This window comes from Cuculus canorus, chromosome 5 (genome assembly GCF_017976375.1).
Source record: "Cuculus canorus isolate bCucCan1 chromosome 5, bCucCan1.pri, whole genome shotgun sequence".
NCBI lineage: Eukaryota > Metazoa > Chordata > Aves > Cuculiformes > Cuculidae > Cuculus > Cuculus canorus.
Window position 1 is genome coordinate 31,980,940 of NC_071405.1, and position 23,117 is coordinate 32,004,056.

General features: G+C 42.4%; 1 protein-coding gene across 1 annotated transcript in view; it reads left to right on the forward strand.

Moving 5' to 3' along the window:
- The window catches only part of LOC104057773 (nesprin-2-like), a 56,645-nt gene extending 33,828 nt beyond the window's left edge, over positions 1-22,817 (forward strand). The window contains 15 exon segments of the mRNA XM_054067167.1: positions 2,539-2,697; positions 3,630-3,796; positions 7,138-7,183; positions 7,185-7,297; positions 10,669-10,860; positions 11,024-11,174; positions 11,659-11,841; positions 13,086-13,220; positions 13,754-13,948; positions 14,552-14,828; positions 16,015-16,129; positions 17,071-17,269; positions 19,939-20,139; positions 20,499-20,627; positions 21,909-22,817. Coding sequence (XP_053923142.1) covers positions 2,539-2,697; positions 3,630-3,796; positions 7,138-7,183; positions 7,185-7,297; positions 10,669-10,860; positions 11,024-11,174; positions 11,659-11,841; positions 13,086-13,220; positions 13,754-13,948; positions 14,552-14,828; positions 16,015-16,129; positions 17,071-17,269; positions 19,939-20,139; positions 20,499-20,627; positions 21,909-21,914 — 2,268 coding nt within the window. The 3' untranslated portion in view covers positions 21,915-22,817.
- The last annotated feature ends 300 nt before the right edge of the window (positions 22,818-23,117 follow it).

The window sequence follows — 23,117 nt, forward strand, 5'->3', positions numbered from 1 at the left end:
TCACAGAAGGCGATCAGGTTAGTTTGGCAAGACCTGCCTTTCGTGAACCTGTGTTGACTGGGCCTGATCACCCGGTTCTCTTGCAGGTACTTCATGATAGCACTCAAGATCACCTGTTCCATGACTTTCCCCGGCACTGAGGTCAGACTGACAGGCCTGTAGTTTCCTGGGTCCTCCCTCTGACTCTTCTTGAAGATGGGTATAACATCAGCCAGCCTCCAGTCAAGTGGAACTTCCCCAGTTAGCCAGGACTGCTGGAAGATGATGGAAAGGGGTTTGGCAAGCACATCCACCAGCTCCCTCAATAGTGTTGGATGGATCGCATCTGGCCCCATAGACTTGTGAGTGTCTAATTGGGCAAGTAAGTTTCTAACCACCTCCTCTTGGAACATGGGAGCTTTGTTCTGCTCCTCTAACTCCTGGGTATGTACACACAGGGAACAACTTTCCTTACTACTAAAGACTGAGGCAAAGAAGGCAAGACGTATTATGTGGAATGAAAGAATCTGCAGTATAAATGCAGAGAGGTGAAAGCCTTTTAGGAGCGAGATGTGGCTGCAGCTGTCACAGCTATGGGAGCAAGGCAGCCAGATGCCTGTGCTGGAAGGGGCAGGGATACAAACACACTCACTAATAAGATGCACCCAAGGGATTAGCGTTTACGTAGCTGTCTTTGCAAGGTACATGTAGGTCAAAGATGGAACTATCCATATCAGCCAGTATCCTGTCCTAATGAATGCTAGCATATGGGTTGGATGTGTAAGCCTTGATATTCTTTTGATATTCCCTTGGGAATGCTCAGATGGCTCATGCATCGTGGATGCAAAATGAAGCTGGTGCCAGGGCAGTTCATCTAAGGAGATAGCGCTCAAAGCAATGGCTTTAAGGGGTCATTTTCCTAGAAAGTTGTCTGGGATTTTTTGTCTCATTTGTGTTTTACCCTGAATCTGTATTGCTTTACCAGCTACAAGGTGCTTCCTGCTCTCAAAATCCTGTCTTACCCTGTGCTTAGCAGGCAAAAATAGAGTCCAGATCATTTTGGGATTATGGGTGGTTTTGCTAACACACATAGCCTCTTCTTCCACTGACCAAGTTAACTCATCTCCGCACACGGGAGGTGCTGCAAGTGGTAGAGGTAGGATGACAGATTTACCCTCTGTGCCTCTGAGGCTGACGGTACAAAACGCATCTCAGACCAGAGGCCCTCTTAGGGAGACTGAGGTCCCTGAGGTGTCCAGGAGACTTCTTGCCATTGAAAATTTTGGAGGTTGTTTCCCTGTATCCTAAGACAGTGCTTTCAGTCTCACCTCTTTGCTTAAATCGGCATGAAAGATTTAGAAATCACTTTCATCTGCTCATCCCCTCCTTTAAACAAGTCAGAATTTAAAGGACAAAACCAATATAGTGGGAGGTCACGTGGTGCTTCCTATTTGATCCTAGTGTTACGTGGAGCTGGTCTTGCTTCTGCACTGAAACTTCACTCTGAGGTACAAAGCAATGTTAGAGATTAGTCTAGGAGAATCAGTAATGGCATTCTGAGGAGTCATGTGCTGTATAAGGTGCATGCTAGACACGAAGAGGGAGTGTTTCAATGGCCTGGGATGGTATTATGAGTGGCCGTTTGCAGCCAAGGCAAGCAAAATACCATGCTCAGTCTTTATACAAAGTTTATTGGCGATGCTGAAGGGTCAGTTGTTTGTCTTGTTTTGTTTTAGTAGCATTTGTACCATTTCTCGCTTCCTTTGCTCCTTTCATCTTAGTACAGGAATCTATCAAAGTAGGTAAATGAATACAAGTATATGTATTTAAGATCCCTAGGTTAGAAATAAGTAGTATTAATGAATAGAAGAGTGACCCTGCTTCTTTCTGAGAGGTTGGAGCAGTGATATCAGCTTCACTTGTTCAGACAGCATCAGAACTTACTTTCCCTGTCTAAGCAATTTGTTTATCCATCCTGGCAAATGTAATTTTGAGGGAAAAGTCTATAGTTTCAATAAAAAGGACAGGTTTTTGATGCTGTTTTTTCTGCAAGTTCTTCAAGAACTGGTGAGCAAATGAAAAGAGGGAGATTTTTATAGAGATAAAATAACTACTGTCGGTAGTTGTAAAGTTTCTCTTAAGAGTCGCAGAAAAAGAAGAACTTACCTAGGTGTTATTTCTCTTGCATACTATATGAGACCCTCCTAAACAGGATGTAGTAATTATATATTTTATATTCCTTCTTTGCTTGGCATTTTCAGACTTTCACTGAGTAACATTTAAATTGTTATATAAGCCCATTATTTATAAAGCTGTCAGTTTAATTCATCTGAGGGAGAGAATCTGGTGTTTGCAAATAAGCTTTTGGCCCTGCTATCTAAAATAAGACATAATAACAATCTGCTTGCTGGCTTTAAAAAGAAAGCAAGAGATATTTAATAACTGCTCCTGCAAAATGGAAGATGACCAAATGCAGACTAGAAATTAGAGGGCTCCTAATTGCTGGTTTGCTTCCTAAAAAAGATGTTGCTAGCAGTTGACATGTGTGCTTATCCATAGGTATTTCTGCATAAGCAGGAGATCGAGGAGAGGCTCGCAACGAGGGTTGTGTTCAATGGAAAGAATAAGGACCTGTGCTCCTGGCTGGTGCAAATGGAAAGCAAAGTATTACAGACTGCAGATGTTAGCATTGAAGACATGATAGACAAACTGCAGAAGGTAAGTAGTAACACCACTTCTCTGCAATTGCATTCTGATAGCTTGTTATAGGGACACCATATAAAGGGACAGTTTTTCGAGCATCAGCTCTTGTCTTCTTCTTGATGGTCAGACTTGGAGCACAATGCAAACCAGAAATGCTACCTGCCAGCATCGAGGCATGGAGCATGATGTCTGTGAGTTGCAGTGGTGGGGGTCTGCCGTGTTGGGCACACATGCACGTGCAGCACTGCTCAGAGCTTTCCCTGCTGGGGATCAGTGATGTCCTGGGAGCATCTCACTGCACTCACCACCTCCACCCATGTCAGTGGATGCAAAATTGGTAGTCAGAGGGCAAAGAAAAGATTGAAGGATGGGGTAGGTCTTATGCCAGGCAAACAAGAAGTTCACATAATGAAAAATAGAACATAAATCTATTCTTTCTCCTTGGTAGCCAGTGCAGTTAGAGCTTTCTAATACTTCTGTATTAGCCTGATTGTAAACAGGACCATTATTTTGCTGCAGCGTTCCTCCTGAGGCTTAAAGGTCTTGATATTTAATCCTAGATCTCCTCTGGATAAGAATACCAGCAAAATAAAGCCTTCCTAGGCTTGATTTTGGGTTCTTTTGAGGTAGCTTGATTGAAAAATTGTTAAATTGGGAAACCAGTGACAAAATTACTGCTCTTTTTTGGAGTACTTACTCATGGCATTTGCTAGTCTTTAAGGTACTTATTTTTCCATAGCGGCTTCATCGTGACACCGTTTTTCCATCTTTTTTTTTTCTTTTGAGTGAGAGTTCTACATGCCGATGCAGAAACATCAGCAATTGCAAACCAAACCTGATGTCACATCACACGGGTGGGAAAAGAAACAGATAGTTTTGGTTTGTTTTTCTTGGTTTTTTTGTTTTCGTTTGCCCAGGAATTAACAATGTTTGTATATATTTATCAGGATTGCGTGGAAGAAATAAACCTATTCAGTGAAAATAAGCTTCACTTGGAGCAAATGGGCAATCTGCTAAGGAAAGCTAGCAACAAGAGCCGGGTTGCTGAAATAGATAATAAACTCAACCAAATCCATGATCGCTGGCAACATCTCCTGGCTGCCACTGGAGTGCGGTAAGAAAATGACTTTCAAAGCTTAATAGGAAATAAAAGTCAGAGGCTAGTGTCCTTGACAGAAGCAGACTGACGTGAGTTTTCATGTAGCTCCCTGTATTGGATATCCAATTGGATATTGCAGCTACTGAGGAGTTGGTGTGATGCTTTGTGACCATTCTGTGTGCTTACCCAAAGATAACTGGAACATACCATCTTATATTTGTGATTTCCACTAACTTTGTGTTCAGGACCAGGGTAATGAACTGGAAGGATCTGACAAAATGTGTTTTTAAGCAGCCTCCTCAGGGGTCCAAGGTTATCGGGCAGTCTAGTAGGCTCCGCTGGTTCTCTTGGACCTAAAGCTAACAGAAGTTCAGCGTATTGCAGCATTCTGCAGCATGGGTGTATAGCGCATCTCGTCCCTCTTCTAATCCACCTCACCTGGGCTCAGGTCACAGCTCAGCCCTTTTCAGCTGCTCAGCTATAGATAATAACAGGGTAAACACTTGCAATGGAATCTGAGTATGGTCCTAAGTGTTTATTTGACCTGTTTACAATCTTGTGACTTTCCATTTTGAGATCGCCACACGTCTTAGAGAGTCACAGGCCCTGCTGAGCACCTTAACCAACTGGATCCAGACTGACCGGTGGGACAAAAGCAGGGGGATAGGGTGGAGGGAGAATTAGGTCTCCTGGGTAAATTACTGCCAGCCCGTTATGGCAAGAAAATGCTGTACAGATACCAGAGTATGACATTCATTGAGTACCACTTAATAGGAGCAGGAGCTTCTATTTTTTATATCTATAGAGCAGCTCTATGCTTGGGAGCCAGGTGCCTTCTGCATACAGGGTTGCATTTAGGAGCAGAGCTCTGAAAAGACCTCGTTAAGGAAAGTGAGAGCAGGTAAGTGCTTTTGTCATCCACTGGCTTTCTCTCTGTCAGCTGCAGCAGGGGAAAGCACTGTCAGTGTAAAGGGGTAGAGGCAAGTACTTTGCACCTGACACCGGTATCTGCGGCTTTGTGGGTGCGAGGCAGGAACAATGTGGACCATGGACTTGGGCCAGATCCTTCATACTGACTTGAAGGGTTGCATCAACCAGGCAAGTCTAATCTTACATTTTGGAGAGTGCAGAGTTGCTACCGCCAGCCAAAAGTCCTAGTGTAGGACTGTGCTCTTCTCTCTCTCTCTCTCTCCTTGAAAAACAGCTGAAAGTACTGCCTGGTTCTTTTTGGGACAAGAGGTAGGAGAAGGTGCTTGTCATGTTGCTAATCCATACGACTCCTCAAATTTGCTGACCTTACTCTGTACCTTCACTGTAACCAATAGATCTGAACAAATCCAGTAAGATCATTCCCACATCTCCTCCGAAAGTGCTTTACCTTAAATCAAGTGTCTAGCTGACATTTTATAGGAAAATAAAATGACATATCCTTTTTGATTGCCTGAAGTTTGCAAATAGATCAGTTGTTGCTTACAGAGTGGCATATTCACTATGGATTAACAGTCCTGCATATCTTCTGTGATTGTATCCTATCCTAGGCAACTGCAAAAGCCACTGGGTTACAGGCAGTTTGGACTCTCCCCTCTGGAGCTGGCTAAGATAGCTTGGCAGCAGGGAGGGTGGTGGGCCAGGAAACTCCTGAACTCCTCTTTTTTCTTGCTTGGAGGGGCAGGTGCTTTGAACAAAGCTAGCATCCAGGTACCCTGTCAGGGCACTTCTGTCTTGCTGTAATCAGTCCCTGCCTGTACTAGGTGAGCTTACATCCTCCTCTACCCTGCCCCAGTCCTAACTTGCACTGTACTCGTGTTGCCAAGTACAATAGGGTTCATCTCAGACCTTTCAGCAGTCCCCTGCATTTTGGGACATGCAGTGATCCCCTCGTACAAGTTGCCTATCCAGTCCCAGCTGCTGGTTTTGTTTAGCTGGTGAGTTTCCAGTCACGGTAGCTCATGAATGGGGAATGTTTTGGCCTTTCCACAATGCATACTTAAACTTTTGCTACTGCCTTTGACTTAGCTAATGAGACTCATCTGGGCAGGTGCTGGACCAGGCAGTAACTTAGGGTTTAATTTGGAAATTTGCATTTTAAAATTAACGTGCAGACTCCAAAAATTCATCCCAAGGCACAGAGACAGAATTAGACATCAGAGAGATGCAAGCAGCCAGGAACACAGCACGGGGAAGCAATGCTGGCTAAGAAGTGGGTTTGCACTACTAAGGGTTGGAGAGATTTCACCTGACTTAAACATGTGCAGAGTGGATCTTTATAGTACTGCAGGGCAGACTGTTGCAATTCATGGAGTGAAATATGTGCTTTTTGGTACAGTTCATCTCATCTTGTGATCTGGATGCTTAAGATGGATCTGATGGAAATCTGAAATCAGAGGAGAGAAGTGTCACCCTTGTGTTGCACTTTTTAGCAATTTTTGTTGGGAATTGCAATAAAAGAGAATTTCAAGAAAAGATTAAGAGCAGTGAGGTAGTTCAACAGATGATCCTGTAGCACATGGGGACAGATTAGCCAAAATGGACAAACATGCTACTTGGACAACTTGAGGGACTGGTAACGGTTTTGACATGGGAACACACTATAAGGGCTGGAAATAAAGAAAAGGTTGTCTGCAGTTTGAGAGTTGTGCTGCAAACGGCTATAAGAAAGTAAATGTTCTCTATGGTTTGTCTGCTACACAACTCTAGCTGTCGGATATTCTCCCTCTTCAGGACTGTTTTTCCCATTTTCACCCACCAGGGGGTCTGGCTCATCTCCACACATTTCAGCGTGTTGTTTAGAACAGCTTTTAATGTCAGAGCATTGTAGGTTCTGCAGTGGCCGTTGTTGAAACCTGTTCTCCTCTCCTGTCAGCATGCATTTGCCCAGGCTGTTGAACCGGTGCTTTGGGTACATTCTACTTCCACTGGCAGAGGGGTATCTTGCTGATAAGGGTTGAGCCTGTTGGTTGCTGAAGACAACACTGAATGTAATTCACAGCAGGAGAACTCAGACCATAGATACCCATTTTAGTTTAGCTGCGGCATGTTGCAGTACAAACGCCCGCTTAGATGAACATCCAAAAACTGACTGAAGAGCTCACTAGCGGATGAATGAGGGTACAAAAATTCCCTCTGCTCACATAGCTTGATTAAAGAATTTACACAAGACCTTCCTTCAGCTGCGGAGCAGGTGCCTGCTAAGGCAATTTAGGTAGGTTTTAACTAAAACATGGCTCTGATTTACAAACAACAGCTTGATATGACCTCAAGTGCTTCTTAAGGCCACGCTTGTCATCACCTTGTGCTAACATCATTTCCACTGACTGCAGATCTTGGCAACAAAATATTCTTCCTGGTTTGCTTAGGGTGAAGAAACTGAAGGAAATGCTGTCTTTTATACAGCTTTTGGACAAAAAACACAAGTAACCTTTGCATCTGGTTGGCCCAGATTGAGCCTGAGCTTTCTAAGCCTGTTGTATATGACATCTGCAATGACCAAGAAATCCAGACGAGACTGGCAGAGCAGCAGATGGGAAAGAGCAGCAGCCAGAGTAAATGAGCTAAAAGGCTGCTGATTACAATCAGTCCTGCTTTTTAAGATCACCAATTTCTTTTCTTTAGCAAAGCCTTCTAACTGTTTGCTTTTCTGGCTTGTACCTGCCAAGATGTGTTACATAGAAATTCTTATTTGCTTGCTGTGTTTTCAGTTTTGTGTTGACTTACCCTCACTTCTCCCTTCCTCACTGCACCCAAGGAGAACACGCACAGTGCAAACAAAAGCCTTTTTGCATTTGATAGTTTGCTCGGTTAAGCAGCAGGCTTCCTAAGGGCAAGGCAGGGCACAGACAGTGGGCAAAATCCATGAGGATGGCTTAGGCTGCCAAGTGTCCTGCAAACTGTCTGTGGCAGTTTTAAGTGTTGGGATTTGATGTATTGCACTCACTAACTCGGTTCTGTTCCCCTCCTTGCAGATAGCAGAGCAAGCCTGGCACGAAAGGTGTTTGAACCCTCCCAGAGGAGGGTGGGACTTGTGCAAACACGCCTTTGACAGAGGCGTGATCCAGTAGGCTGGTTCTGAAGATCCTCTCAGGGCTGGGTGAGATGGTGTGTGAACCCTGCTGAGGATGCACCGTTGGGGCATGGTTTAGTAGTTGATAGGAATGGTTGGACTTGATGATCGTGGAGGTCTTTTCCAGCCTAGTGATTCTGTGATTCTCTTGGGTGTTGGTTGCATGTGTGTAGGCATTTATCTGAGACAGTGGCTTGCCAGGGGGAGCGTAAAGTTCTATGCTAGTTTTAAGTGCTGGAGGTGGCAAGGATTGGGCGCAGCTGAATGTGCCAGCTATCCCAGCAAAGTGGAAGTGTGATGCAAGTTGCATAGTCCTAGAGTTAATTTCTGTCTCCAGCAGCCAGGGAAGGAAAAGGAACCTCTCCAAAGCAATAGACTTGCTGGTGGAGTCAGCATTTGCTGATGCTGTGCTATAAGTCTGAGCAAGTCCAAAGTGCCTCTCGCCCTGGGAAGGCTGAGAATGACCATGGCTGTCATCTGGCCTTTGTGATAATATATGCCCTAAAGGTGAGGATCAAGAATTCAACTGTCAAGCATGGAAGCTTTATGGCATCTGCCTTTAAGAACACCTATGGGTCTTCTTACCATCCTTCTCATCTTCTCTTTCCCTGACTGTTGCTTTGATGTCCAATGGAAGATCCTGAGTGACTCACACCTGGGGAGTGTTCTCTGCTGGTCGATATGTCTCTCCATCCACTCATGTCCCAGATGTTGTGGGAAGGGTCAGCTATCCTGCGATAGAACTGGGAATGGCTCCCACCCGCTCCACTGCAGGAGCTGCTCAAACACCAGAAGCACTGGCCACTGCCTCTAATGATTTCATCTGCATTGTGAATGGTCATCTAAGCAACAAGGAAACATTTTCTCCTCATCTAGACTTTTCCATTCTTAAATGCTGTGATAAATTGCCAGGCCAAGAAGAACATAGGACACAAAGGAATTGTGTCCAAACTGATTTATTTTTATGATGAGCATTCAAGCTTCAGGCTGCCTTAAGAGCCATCACTTGCTCCTCAGAGCTACTTATCGCTTTGTTGTTTGGATTCTGTTTCAAACACAGACCTTTGGGCACCTCTAGACTGTTTCTACTGTAAATTTAGTGTGAGAAGACCATGCTGACAAAAAAAGGCCACAGTAAAAGAAAATCGAGAACAAACTGTTGCACTAATGCAGAAGTCTAACAGCATGTAGTCTGTTTAAGCTCTCTGGGCAATGCTGTGCAGAGTTGGAGGAAAAGTACTTTTGGGGCTCAGTGTATGTTCTTGGCCCCATTACTTATACTATTATGTTTGCCTCGCCATAATGCAGGCAGGTCATTTTGAATAACAGCTTGGAAAACAGCAAGGATTCTGTCTAGGTTTATTGCATGGCATGACCCAAAGTAATGAGATCGCATCAGCAACATTTCCATAGTGCAAGTAGAATGGATTTGTAATCTGTAGTTCTCATTCTCACTAGTGCAGCAGTAGATCCAGTGTAATGTAAGGAATGCAGAAGAGTCTCTCCAGGTACCAGTAATGGGGCAGAGCCTGCTCTCAGGTGTAGAGCCTGTGTTAAAGAGACATTGCTGCCTCTTGCTCAGAAAACAGCTTTGGATCATTAACAAGCTGACAGAAATTATGTTGGGTCTGCTTCTGGCAGTCTGTCTGCTATGTAAAGGTTTGGCTTCTTGCATTCCTTAATGTTGTACATTACCACGAATCCCACAAGCCAAATGTTGACCATTTATGGCTCAGCCCTTTCAGATATGCATATGGCACCACTGAATACTGTCACTGGGCGACACTCAACTTGGCTCCTTGTTGACATCTGGGAAGATCTGTCTTCACCTCCCTTTGCATTTGCTACAAGCTTTCTGTTTGGGGGCTTTTTTTGTTTGTTTTATTTGGTTTTGGTTCTGTAAGTCTGCAGCAAAACCCAATTCTGCTTGATTTGTTCAATAAAATCAGTAATACCATTTAATGGGAGTTCCCCTTTCTATTGTCAGTAAAATATTTGTGTTTGTTGTTGTTGTAGTGTTATTCAAGTGAAAGTCTCTGTATCCTTTATTAGGAAAGCCAGAAATGGGATGAAAAAATGCGTGTGTAGTGGACATTGTAATTTCATTAACATTTACTGTTGGTAGCATTGTACAGAGCTGCTTTTTCAATGAGAAACATTTAGATGAGGCTTTCTTTTTCTTGTTATTCAGTTATGTTGACTTTAGGAGTAGTTATAGGTACTGAATGAGAGGCCAGACTATGATGGGGATGCAGGCTCTGGAGGAGAAACATTAAGTGTAGATTAGACAAAGAGACTTTGCCAGACCCATTATAATAATGTGCCAAAACAGGAGCTCTGCAGGAAGGAATAAGACATGTAGTGTAACACCAGCTACTTGTGTGCTGTGTTTCTGTGCTTGGTGAGATCAGCCTGTAATCACACAATCACTAAAGTACACAAACTGCACTACGAGTTCTGTGTTAAGTGTTACAGTGCAGTAGGAGTGACACCATCATCTTCTACTGTCAGAATTAGTAAGTATGCGTTTACGGTATGTGTAAGGCTTGGATTTTGAGTGCACATTAAAATTGTCCAGGCTGTTAATGAGAAGTTTGAGCTTTCACTGAAAACTAAAGCTGGACAGTCCCTTGTTGTGTTGACAGTTCTGTCCTGACCTGTCAGCCTGTCATCTGCACAGCTCATCTTGCCAGTCTGTTTTCTAAAGCTAAATAACCTTTTCCTGACACATGTATTGTTTTTTCCTCATCCTCTGCAGCATTTTGAAAGGGTATGTCTGAAGTCCAGCCACATGTTTCCTTCTACTCAAGCTATTCTTTTGCCAATGGCAGGATCTACAACAAGACATAAAGCAGCAGACGGAACGGGTGGAATTGATGTTTAATATTTCTGAAGTCCTGCTCCATGACTCGGATGCGTATGCTAATGAGACAGAGTGTGACTCCATCCAGCAGACTAGAAGGAGTTTGAATAGATGGTGGAGAAACATTTTTGCCATGTCTATGGAAGGGTGAATGAATTAAGTCTCTCTTTCTTACTCCTCCTAAGGAAGCCTGTGGCAGCATTTTTAAGAAATGCTGTAGCTTTTGCCACCAACTGAACTTTGAAAAACAAAAAAAAAAAATCCAAAATGAATAGTTAGTTTGTGATAAAACCTTTCCATTTTTGCACCTCCTTTTCAGAATCAAGGAAGCCTGGCGCTTGTGGCAGAGGTTTTTGGACAACTATTCTCGCTTTGAAGATTGGCTAATATCATCTGAAATCGTTGCAGCTAGGCCTAATTCTTCAGAGGTTTTGTACACAGACGCAAAGGAGGAGTTGAAGAAATTTAAGGTGAATTTTTTAAATTCATTTTTTTATGCTCAGCGGTTGGCTGGATGGTCAGACTGCTAAATACTTCATGTCTGTGTGAAATGCCTGAATCACTGCAAAACACCAGGTTGGCAGTCGTGGTATAGAGAACATAAATAATTCGGCCAGTAGGTGGCTGCTAGGTATCTGGCTGATTTTTTGACTCTGGATTTTTTAATGTGGAGAATCCAATGGTCTGAACGGACAAGATCCTGCTTATAAACCAATACTTTGCTTTTTGTAGGCAGCAGATCTTTGTGGGTTGATTTTTTTTTTTTTTGTCCTTTCTTTTCCTAATGATCTAAGTTTCAGGAGAGAGTTTAAATATTGATCCTTCTCTGAATTTAATTTTGCAGCTGGGAGGTCTAATTTTAAGGGGGGCAACATCATCTCTCTTGATGGACTGTGTAATCCAGATCTTCCCTCTTACTGGCAAAGGAACTGACTTCCTTGATCTGCCTTGCAGGCATTCCAACAGCACATTCGTGAACGACTCACTCAGTTGGAGCTGATCAATAAGCGGTACAGGCGGCTCGCCAGTGAGAACCGCACTGACTCAGCCAGAGCATTGACACGGATGGTACATGAAGGCAACCAGCGCTGGGATAATCTCCAAAAATGGGTTGCTGCCATTTTGAGGAGACTCAAGGTAATTGCATGGTGGGGCAAGAGAGTGAGAAGCACTTGCAAGTTTCTGTGAGAATTACCCAAGAGCAAAACATACTGGTACAACTATCTTGTGTTGTTTTGTGTCTTGACTTAGCAGTGTAGGGGAACAGCGCTGGAAAGGACATGATGTGCATGGTATAAACACATCCTTGGTAGATGAGTTCTTGGTAGCTGAAGAAGCATAAGAGAAGAATAGGTGCAAATTCTGGAAGGTGTGTTGTAGGCCTTATTGCACCTGTCCCACTCTCTTACCCAGTCTCGCCATGGGTAGATGTGTACTTGATTCTTTCCATAAGTAAGAGGTAGAGACACAAAAGGACGCCAGGGCAGATGTGGTTTGGAGTTCAGAACAAAGCCCTACTTTATGCCAAATTAGGGTTCATCTTATAAGGCTTAAAATGTGGAGACATGATGGAGAGACAGGCTGCTGTCACCAGCTCCTGCAGTGCTCTCTGCCTGATAAAGGAATATTGTCAAAGAGTGTATTTGTGACTCTCAAAAAAGTGTCCTGCTTATAAAATTAAACTGATCTCTGGGCAGAAATTCTGTGCTGCGCCCTGGACGTAACTTGTCACTGCCCAATTTCTAATACAGCAGTGCTGCAAGCAGTTGACAAGGAAAATTATTAGATCCCAAAAGTCAGGAGGTGTTGTGTTTGCGTTGTTATGTGATCCCCTTTCTGAACACTAAATCTGTGTAGGAGAAGAGGGGCACAGCAAGATGCATGTCTGTTAGCAGCACCCACTGGAAATGACAGCAGACAGAGCTCCACCAGGCTTCATCCAAAATGATGCACTAATTACACTGTTGTGGTAATGTTGTAGTTTTAATTACTTTGATTAGAGACGGTGCTTGCTTCCTTTGTCTGTCTGTCTCCTAAATTTAGAACAAGTTAGATGTTAAACCTGAGTAACTGTTAACACTGGTGTGATGTGGGAGAAGGCATACAGTGTGGAAGCAAGAATAGAATTTTATTGAAGCATCTGGCAGTACTGAAGTTTTATTCCCTCTCCCATACAAATAGGGTACTAACATATAACACTTTGTTCCAGCATCACTACAGGAAAGAGACATTTTTTATACATGGCATGCTGCCATTTGTGCCCTGAAGGCCTTTAAGGTGAACAGCAGTTCTGAAAGAAAACACTGTTTTCAGAGGGCTCCCGTGACCATCTTTTTTAGTAGCTGAAGTCTTGTAACACTGGTTTCCTTCTTCCTATGCAGCACTTCACCAACAGGAGAGATGGGTTTGAGGGGACAAGGGAAAGCATTGTTGTTTGGCTCACAGAAATGGACCTCCAGCTGACCAATGTGGAGCACTTCTCAAAAAGTAACTTTGACAAAATGTGCCAGTTAAATGTATGCATCCTTGTAAAGCAGTTAATTATTATAGACTGGCTGATCATATTAGGCTGCCCTCTCTTGACAGAATCACCAGGTTTTGTGGAATTTCACAAGAGCCAACAGATGTCTCTAGGGCTATATTTGTTTTAAGGCACCAGTAAATTGTCCAGACTTATCCTCTGAATGAAGATTAAATTGTAGAGTATTTAAATTCAGATTCATCATTCCAGCTCAGTTCTACCCTGCCTGTTTTTTTCCTAACACTGAGTCTGAGTGACAGTGATATCTGGGCTGTAAAGGAGCACGTGCTGGTTAACAATGTAAAGCTACATTCCTAAATTCAAGCTTTTTTTGTCTGCTGAGAATTTTTCTGAAAAAAAATGGGTGACATCTCTCCTCTGAGTGCATTGTTTGTAGCTGGGACTTTGAAACAGAAATAAGACAGCAGGTGTACAGGTGTGTGCAATGATTCTAAAACCACAGTAGTACTTTGCTACCTGCTACCTTGTGTTGCAGAACTAGTTATTTTTTTTGTATGTTCCAAATAGGGTTTCCAGCAGGAAATAACACTAAGCACCAATAAGATTAATCAGTTAATTGTTTTTGGGGAGCATTTGTTTCAGAAGAGCGAGCCTTTAGATGCTATCCCAATTGAAGACAAATTGGAAGAACTTCATCGATACTGTCAGGAAGTGTTTGGACAAGTCGCCCAGTTCCATCAACGACAGACTTTGAGACATCCTGTAAGAAGCAACAATTGTTTTGATGCTTTGGCAGCATTTTGCTGTTGGAACTGCAGTGCTCATCGTGTATCCCTAGTAGTAGCCTGACTGAGTAGTTTGAGCTCAGAGAGGTCAGGAGGTCCTCAGTACTTTTGCCAGCTTTGCTAAACCTTTGTGGCCAGTCATCCCATGCCTCTTTCATTGGGATTCCATCTGTGGAATCAGGATAATAGCATGGAATTATTTTACAGGGTTAATATTTAGATAGCAGCAGTTTGAGAGATTCAAAAGCTTTTCTGGCATTTTTCATATCACTTTGTTTTCTTTAAATTACAATAATATAGTTATAATATTTCTTTATGGATTTGTTTGTGACACTCCATCTCTCCACCTTCTTGTGAGAAGCCTGAATGGGGAACAGCAAACTCTTTACTTTTCACTGCAAACAGTGAGATGATTCTCAGTTTGATGCTTCCCTTTAATTTGAGGCACATAGTCTTTGATTACTGAAGCTGATCACAAAACAGTCCCCAACAGTACTCTCTGGCTTAATGATTAGCTCGTTAAGCAGCGTAGGTCTATCCTAAATCTTATTAATATACAAAAATTGTTATTTATTTTTAGGGACTGGACGATGAAAAAGAGACCTCTGAAAGTGAAACAGTTCCAGAAGACTCCAGAGAAATCCAGAATGATCCTTGGCATAAGATGGCCATCAATGAGGAGTCCTCTTCAACCCAGTCCCTTTGCCACCTTATGGCCCCTACTCTACAACATGAAAGATCAGGCTGTGAAATCCTCGTCAGTGTTGACTCCATCCCAATTCAGTGGGATCACACAGGTGATGTGGGAGGTTCTTCCTTTCACGAAGACGAACTAACTTACTACAGTGCATTTTCAGGTGAGGACTTATTGCCAGCTGATTGTTCAGACATGGACAACTGCAGGATGTCCCTGTGTGGGAAGGGAGGGGCTTAAGGTCTTGCTCCCATGTTGCTGGTTGGTTTTGAAGTGCTATTAAGAGATGTGAGCAGTTTCATCTCTTAGATGCCTTGAGGAAGGGAATGGTATTGTCTAAACCAAGCTTATATTTTCACAAACACAAGGTTTTTAGAAACCTTACTCTTTAAGAATGTCTGGTGAAAATGGTGCCAGCAGCTTCTTTTTTGCTTTCGCTGTCCCTCATTGTTTCAGTTGTTTTTAATAGTTGGAAAATATTGAAGAGCAGGGAAAAGGACATTATTTTTTTTCCAGGTGTAGAAATCACTGGAAATCCTGAGGCATATCTTAAAATGACCACAAAAACTTTGAAAGCATCTTCTGGTAGGCACCTGCTAATGCATGTGTCTGAACATGACAATCTCCCTGTGCTGCACCCTATATTCTTCAGCCTCTCTCATAAGTACTGTCTGACTGGCTGCCCTGTGTGCGCACCATGTCTCATCCTGTCATGGTGTTCTTACAGCGCAGTATTCACATGTACATTACAAAACAGTCAAGGACATACCATCTAAATTTTGCCTGGTAAATGCCAAGGTGGTTAATGTGCATTTCTTTGCATTGACCCAAAGTCTTTTGGTACTTGCTTGGTGGTTTGCTCTGGGTAGTATCCATTTTTCGGTCTTTTCTAATTTCAATTGCACAATTACCGAAGGCAGCAGTTCCAACTCCGTATTTATTTGTGCATCACGGAAGTGTGTGAGTCCCGTCTGTTAAATCCAGAACAGACACTCTCCAAATCAGGACATGTCTTCACTTGTCCTTACTGAAATGCACTGCGGATGTGTGATATCGGTATTGGGATGCAAACTTTCCACAGTAATGTTTTTTTTTTTTTCAACAGTTTTATTCTATTGAATACTCATTCCTGTATTCAAGCATATTCCAGAAGAAAACGTCATTTCATTACCTTTGAAACACTGTTGATGGTTTGCAAATATGTATGCTTTGCAAGGAAAGCTGCAAAACTGTCATTTTTATGCCATAACTTGATGCTATTTTATTCAGAGTGCTTTCTAACCGAATACAAAGCAGCAGCTTCCTTGTGGGATTTTGCACTCATGATGTATGGGTTTTATTTGTTTCAGGAAAGTCTGCTTCAGAAGCTCATCCCTGGCATTCTCCAGGTAGCCCAGTCCGCATGAAACACCCAAACTTAACAGGCAGAGATGGATGGAAATGTGTTGTTTGGTCCAGAGACAAGTACTCCTTATAAGCCAGACTATATGAGTTGGAGACTCTGATTGCACTGAACCTGTACTACACAGTCTGCTGTTCCTCTGTAATTTCCTACTCTCAGAACAAGAAAAAGATTAGTTGTGGGGAGAATGTTGACTTTATGCAAACTTAGACATTATTTCTCGTGGCTCAGGTAGCCACCGAGAATCTCCATCCACTCACTTGGAAAGCTTCTTTAAACCAATTGGCAACAATCTTGTTAGGCTCCTGATCAACATCAGTGTACAGAGGACCGTACTTCCTCTACTGTCATAAGAGAAGTCTTGGAGAATTTAACTCCACACAGACCCCCCAAGGGAGAGGGTGTGAATACCCTCCCTTGGTACTTACTGACATATCTCCCTCTCCTAAGATTTGAAGGGTCCTTTTCTAGAATGTAAGTTAAATTGCCATGGCCACTCTTGTAATAATTAGCATCACATGGGACGAATGGGAAAGCTGCTGAGAAGGGCTTTGGTGTGCTTTCAAAAATACTGTTCGTGATCATACTGATGGCATCTCTGTCTCCTTTAGAAGTGAACTGATGAAATATAAACCCAGGTCATAACTCCTGGATCATACTTTATCCCACAATGAATTTTCATGTTGACCAAATCACAAGTGGATTCATTGCATGCCATCTCCTTAGATTTGCTCCGTTCTCCCAGGTGAATTAAAACATCTTCAATTAACGTAATTAAAATCGCGTGCAGCATTACTATGTGGATAGTGTGGCCAGTTAAAGACTGCAGAATCTCAGATAAAAATGTATTTGGGTAACAGCACTACATGGTAGCAATTATTTGGCCTTGAGCAGATTGGGGAATAATTTACTTGTAAAACTCCCTGCATCTGTTTTACATACTCTTCACCTTACAGAAGATATAAGTGTCTGTTGTTCTGCTATTCATGGGAATGATGGAAAGGTGGGAGCTCATTTAAGCTCAACACCTCAGAAATAAACTCAGAATGAAACAGAAGTTGAAGCACTGGCAGCAGCTGAACGCAGATCTCAGTGACATCTCTGCTTGGCTTGATAAAACTAAGAAGGAGCTGGAAGGACTGCAAAAAGTGAAACCACCAACCAGCGTGTAGGCATTGGAACAAAGCAACAAGAGGTTTAAAGTAAGTTATGGTATATTGAAAAGTGGGTTTTCAAGATGCTGCTGTTCTTTATTGTTGCGTCTGTGCTCCCAGGATCTGCTGGCACCACGAATGCTAATAACCATGTGCGTATGCTGCAGAGGAGCTAAGCTGTTCAGTTAAGAGGACTAAAGAGGGGGTAGTTAAGCAAGGTGCTTCTCTCTTCACATGTAGAGATTTGCAGGCAACACGCATGTTTCCAACAGGCAGACAGGCTGAAATAAAAACCTCTCCCTTTCTGTTTTCTTTCAGAGGCATTTCATTCTCTCATATAAAACATTCAGCCCTAAACTTCTCTTTTTAGGCCATTTGATTTAGAAAACAAACACAGAACAAAGCTAAATACTGAAGTATTAGACTTCCCAGATATGTAGGGTCAGGCACTGTTGTGGGCGCTGGGTCTCCTGAGCAGTGATACCAGCATTTTTGCCTTGTTCTCTGCCATTCCCTCCTATGCAAACCAGAACCAGATTGAAAATTATCGGGCTTTGTGGGCTGCAAAATCTAGGCTGTTTTTTAATTGCGTTAATGGCAAGGGGCAGAAGGGAGGGACATTTGTAGCTCCAACAGAGACAGAGAAAGGTCTGCTCTAAAGCTGTGGGTTTTAGCAGTATGGTGTTTTCCAAAAAATCTGTGTTCTAAATAGCAGCTATGTCCTATAGGGAGGGACATATTATTTCAAAACATGCAGTTGTATTTTTTCACTTAGCAAACACAGACTTCTCATCAAATAGAATGTGTTAGTTAAAGATGAGAAACAAAATAAATTGTCTCTGCTAATCTGCAGTCAAATAATAGACCAGTTAGAGTGACAGTAACGTGAACATCTGTTAGCACGTGAGATCGTGTTATGTTGCCTGCTATGACTCTTAGCTTCCCTAAATTAGGGCTAAGGCAGGCCTGCAATTGAACCAGAAGGTTACCAGGGTTACAGATAAGTGCTAGGGCCCTAGGACCTAGGTAACAAAATGCCTCAGGTTGAACTCTGAGAGAGCAAGTGTTCCTAACACTTGGGAGAGTGCAGAATCCCTGTGTGCTCACCGTTCTGCCAGCAGCCTCGCATGAAGTCTCCCAGATCTCAAGGTTACTGGCCAGTTTGGTGTCACACTCAGGATGATTCTCATAAACAAGACATTCAGCAGGACAGAAGAGGGATTTCTTAGGGATGCTGAGAGTATACTTAAGCCTAAGTGTCCTTGAGTAGTCGCTACGACAGGGAGAATGACTGCACTCCAGGGTGTGACTCCAGTAAGAATGAATCTGATTCCATCAGCCATCCTGGCTTGGGGACCAAGCCTTGGTAGGGTTCGATGATGCCTTGCAAGTGGAGGGACACACTCCTGTATGGGCTGGAGTGTTTGACTTCTTGAAGGAGCAGAGCTTAACTATTTCTCTCTTCTGCATTTTCTCAAGTAGGGTCCAGCTGGCTGAAAATCCCCTTTTCAGACAGTGTGGCTTTCTATGGGTGTCTAAAAGAGCCAGCATGCTTTAAGATGTGAATTTCATGACATGCAAGGACATCCCAGTCGCCTTACATAAGGGTGAAGCCAGTCTGGCTGCAGTCTGGCTTACTGGTGTTTAGAAATCTGTTCTAAACAGTTTGTATTGTCTGATATTGAAAGAAACTTTGTTGCTTGAAAGACGGAAACAGGTTTCTTTGGGCAAAATATAATTTAGACCACCGGTTTTCAATGAGTGGAACACAGATCTTGAGAATATATAGACTGACACTCGTAGTTACACAGGTTGCAAAGAAAAGCATTCTGAGCTCTTGTTGATTGCAGGACTCATCCTGCAGCTCTTACTTTTCTGTCGCAAGAGTCCACAGCTTGAAAAAGACTGAGTACCCTTGATCCAATCTAGAAAGTTCTTGAGCATGCAAGATACTGTTTGGCATGCATTTTTTCAAAAAGCCTTCAAAATACAGGCTCTGCCTTCACGTAAAGGTGGTTAAATGACACAGCCATGACTTTGCAAATTCCATACTATTTCCCCCTGCAGTTTTAAGGGAGAGGAGGAAAGCGGCAGGAATGCCATTCCGGAAGGGCCTTGAGAAGTCAGAGAAATAGGCTGACAGAAACTCTGAGTAGAGAGAAGGAAAAGAATTTATAATAACAGGGTAGCCTGGTGCAGGACCAGTGGCTCAGAGGGGATGGGGAATCCCCATCCCAGAAGGTACTCGAGGTTTGCCTGGGTGAGGCCCTGAGCTGCCAGCTCTGCATGTAAAGTTGGCCCTCCTTGGAGCAGGAGGATAGAGTAGAGATGTCCAGATGTCCCTTTCAGCATTATTTTAGGATTCTGAGCCTGCAAAGCCCTTATAAATGAAGAGGAAATACCATGTGATGACCTATGGGAATGTTTGTCCAAATATCAGGGAAAGAGACAGCTCAGAGGAATGAGGGGCAGATGTGGATTAAGCTGTAATGCTTCTGACTCAGGGAGAAGCACAGGCCCAAGCAGATTTGTTTTCTTCAAGGTGGAGAAGGTTCTTCAAACTGACCTATCTCATTACATTCCTTAGCAGTATCTGAACAGCCACCAGATTCAAACAGCTTTCCCCAGTACCTGTTATTCTTTGGAGGGCATAGTTTTATTGTAAATAACATGTTTTTCATCATTCCTAGAAGCTCCTAATCCTTTTTTCCTCCTAGGACACGCTTAAAGCATTTGAGAACTACAAGACAGTGGTGCTTTCCATTAACCTGAACAGCAAAGAGTTCCAGAAAGCAGACAGCACAGAGTTCAAAGAGCTTCAGAACAGGGTTTGGAAGGTGGACTTGCACTGGGAGAAAGCAACTTACACACTGAGCAACTGGAGGAAAAAGTTGCAATAAGCCCTACTGCATTGCCAGGTGCATACCGTGTGCCAGCTTATACGAAAAAAACCTCCTCTTTAGGGCACTGCTCAGGGGTGGATAATGGGAGAGGGCAAAGGAGTAGTTCCTGCACGTTAGTGGAATGGTTGCTCAGAATCCAAGACACTCAATTTTCTCTTGAATTTGACTCTTGGTAAAAGTATCTGTGAAATGGATAATACCCTCTTATTACATCATGGCGTAGTTTAACTAGGTTGCTGTACCTTCACTAATCATTAATTTATTGTTGGCTCTGTGTAATGTGGGCTGGTCATTTTGTCTGTAGGCAAAGCCAGATGAAAACACTGCAAAAGTGGGGTTTTTTTCTCTTAAATGTGACTCTTCTGTTTCTCTAGGACTTCCATGATCAGAGCCAAAACCTAATCCTGTGGGTAGCAACTGCTGATAGCCAAAAGAAAGCAGTGCAAATTACAGATCCAAATGCTGACCTCAATACAATACAGGAATGCCAAAAGGAGCTAATGGTAAGTGTAGTCTTAAACAGCACCTCAGCAGTTCCAGTAGTCAGTAGCTCTCACCACAAAATGAAGAGCAGTATCTTTATTATTTACATTTTATTTTATATTTTATATTTATTTTATATGTACTTTATATTTTTATATTTTATATTTATTTTATATATACTTTATATTTTATTTTTTATTTGCAGCCTATCCTCAAACCTGCTGTATTCGGGCACGTGTCTGCTTTCTGAAATAGACTAAGAGATTGCCTATATGAGGCATTTTTTCCATAATTATGCATCATAATTAAGTTCCTCATGAGCAGTCTTTGTGCTGGAGTAGGACTTCCCGTTTCCAAGATTTAATGTCTCTTCCATGTGGATTAATTACTGCTAGAACTATTTCTAAATGTTAGCTCAAGGAGGTACAACCACTCTCTTCAAGAGAACTTCATTTGGTATGTGGCTGTAGTAGCCATTCTTATGTACTGCAGATTCTCAGGCAGGTTGAGTTGTTCTTTAAAGCCTTCCAGAGTTCCTCCTTTTATGAGAACATTCTTCAAGTTGAGAGTAACAGTCTGTTGCACTGTTTTTTGTTTGTGTGTTCTAAGCAACTGGAGAAAGAGCTGCTGGAACAACAGCTTAAAGTGAACTCACTTGAAGAACTCACTGCTCACTTGCTTCTTAAATCACCTGGTGATTTCAGTGAAGTTGATGAGAAGGTCCATGTAACTGGGAGGAAACTGAAACAGCTTATTGAACAAGTTTCACGTGACTTAAAAACAATGCAAGGAAATCTGGTGACTCAGAGCTTAAATACTTGTTCATGGGTCTTTCTTACTCAAAAGTAATAATTTATTAAGAGTAAAGGTATTTATAAGACTGACTTAAAACTTAAGTACTTCATGAGCTGAAAAAAGAACAATTAAGTTTGCCTGTAGGAAAAAACTTCCACACCCTGAAGCTAGTACAGTATTGAAAGAGATGGCCCAGAGAGATTGTGCAGTCTTGCACAACTTGGGAGAAGAGACCAACACCCTCCTTGCTACAATCTCCTTTCAGGTAGTCGTAGGGAGCAATAAGGTCTCCCCTCAGCCTTCTTGTCTCCAGGCTGAATAGCCCCAGTTCCCTCAGCTGCTCTTCGTAAGACTCGTGCGCCAGATCTTTCCTCAGCTCTGTTGCTCTTCTCTGGTCATGCTCCAGCACTTCAGTGTTATAGAGAACCCTAGATAGGGAGTTAAGACAACTTGTTTAATTCAAACTCTAAAATGCCTTTTTCTCAATTTTGTTTTCTCTATTTTAGAGGTGAAAGCTGTCCACAACCTAATGGTGAAACACCTCAGTCTCCCTCCTTCTTCCACCGTGTATTATGAACAGCTTTACCGTTTTAGTACTTCCTTCTGCTGCTTTTACTTCTGGCTTTCATGTTTCCATATTGTGAGGAAGACTACAGCTGCGCCGAGCAAAACAACATCAAGCATTCTTTCCATCTCCCGCTGCAATACTCCAACGGGCCTCCACCACTTTAGAAAGCAGCCCAGGAATCTTCAAATATACCAAAACACACTCTCTGTGATGCTTTTTCATGCTTTTTAATAGCTTCCTTTCCCTGTGGCAGGGAATGTGTTAGATTTCATGTCTCAAAGTATATATCTTGACATAATTGAACATTTTTGTACAGAAAACTTTTTCTATAGATTTTTAAACTGTAAGCAGCAGCATGCTTTATACTCTGATGCAATAGATGTACTATTTTATAGGGACAGTGCTCTTAAGCTTGCAAAGAGATTGAATACTGAGTTATTAGATGCAGAAACTACATCGCAGTCATCTTAAACACAGCAGTCTGTCTCAGGTTGGCATGACAAACAAGCAGTTGAAGAGGCACTTTGCCTGAAATCACTGCATACCCTTCATGTTACCTATAGCTTTTGGGTCTGTAGTCACGTGGTGGAAAAATAAACCTATGTATTTTTGAATCATCGTCATTGTATGTTATTCATCCAACACATTCAGTAATAGGGTGCACATTTGTTTTGTTTTCCATGAGGTGTTCCAGCGGTTAGGACTGCTGTGTTGTCTTTTTATACTACTTTTGAGATAAGAAATTGCTCCATTGTATGGAAATGGTATATAATGCACATATTTTCTAGATGAACATGGTTACGTAGACTGTCCCTGGTGTATACAGATAATGTAAGGACTTTTTTAATGGAAGATTTTTTCAGTTTTTAACCTGCTGAACAATGTACAGTATCTTGGGAGAAAACTGTGCATTTTTATAATATACTTTTTTTAAATATATATTTTATATATATTTTATACTTTTATATATATAAAATAATATAAGCTTTGTCTTTAGAATGAAACTGACAGTGTGTACAGTCAGCATCACCATTGCTTCTCGACTGTCACTAAAATTTTGCCAATGTCTGCAAGGACTGTCGGGGTGTTGGGAGTGGGGGGAGGGCAACCAACCATATAGAATCAGAGAATCATGGAATCATTAAGG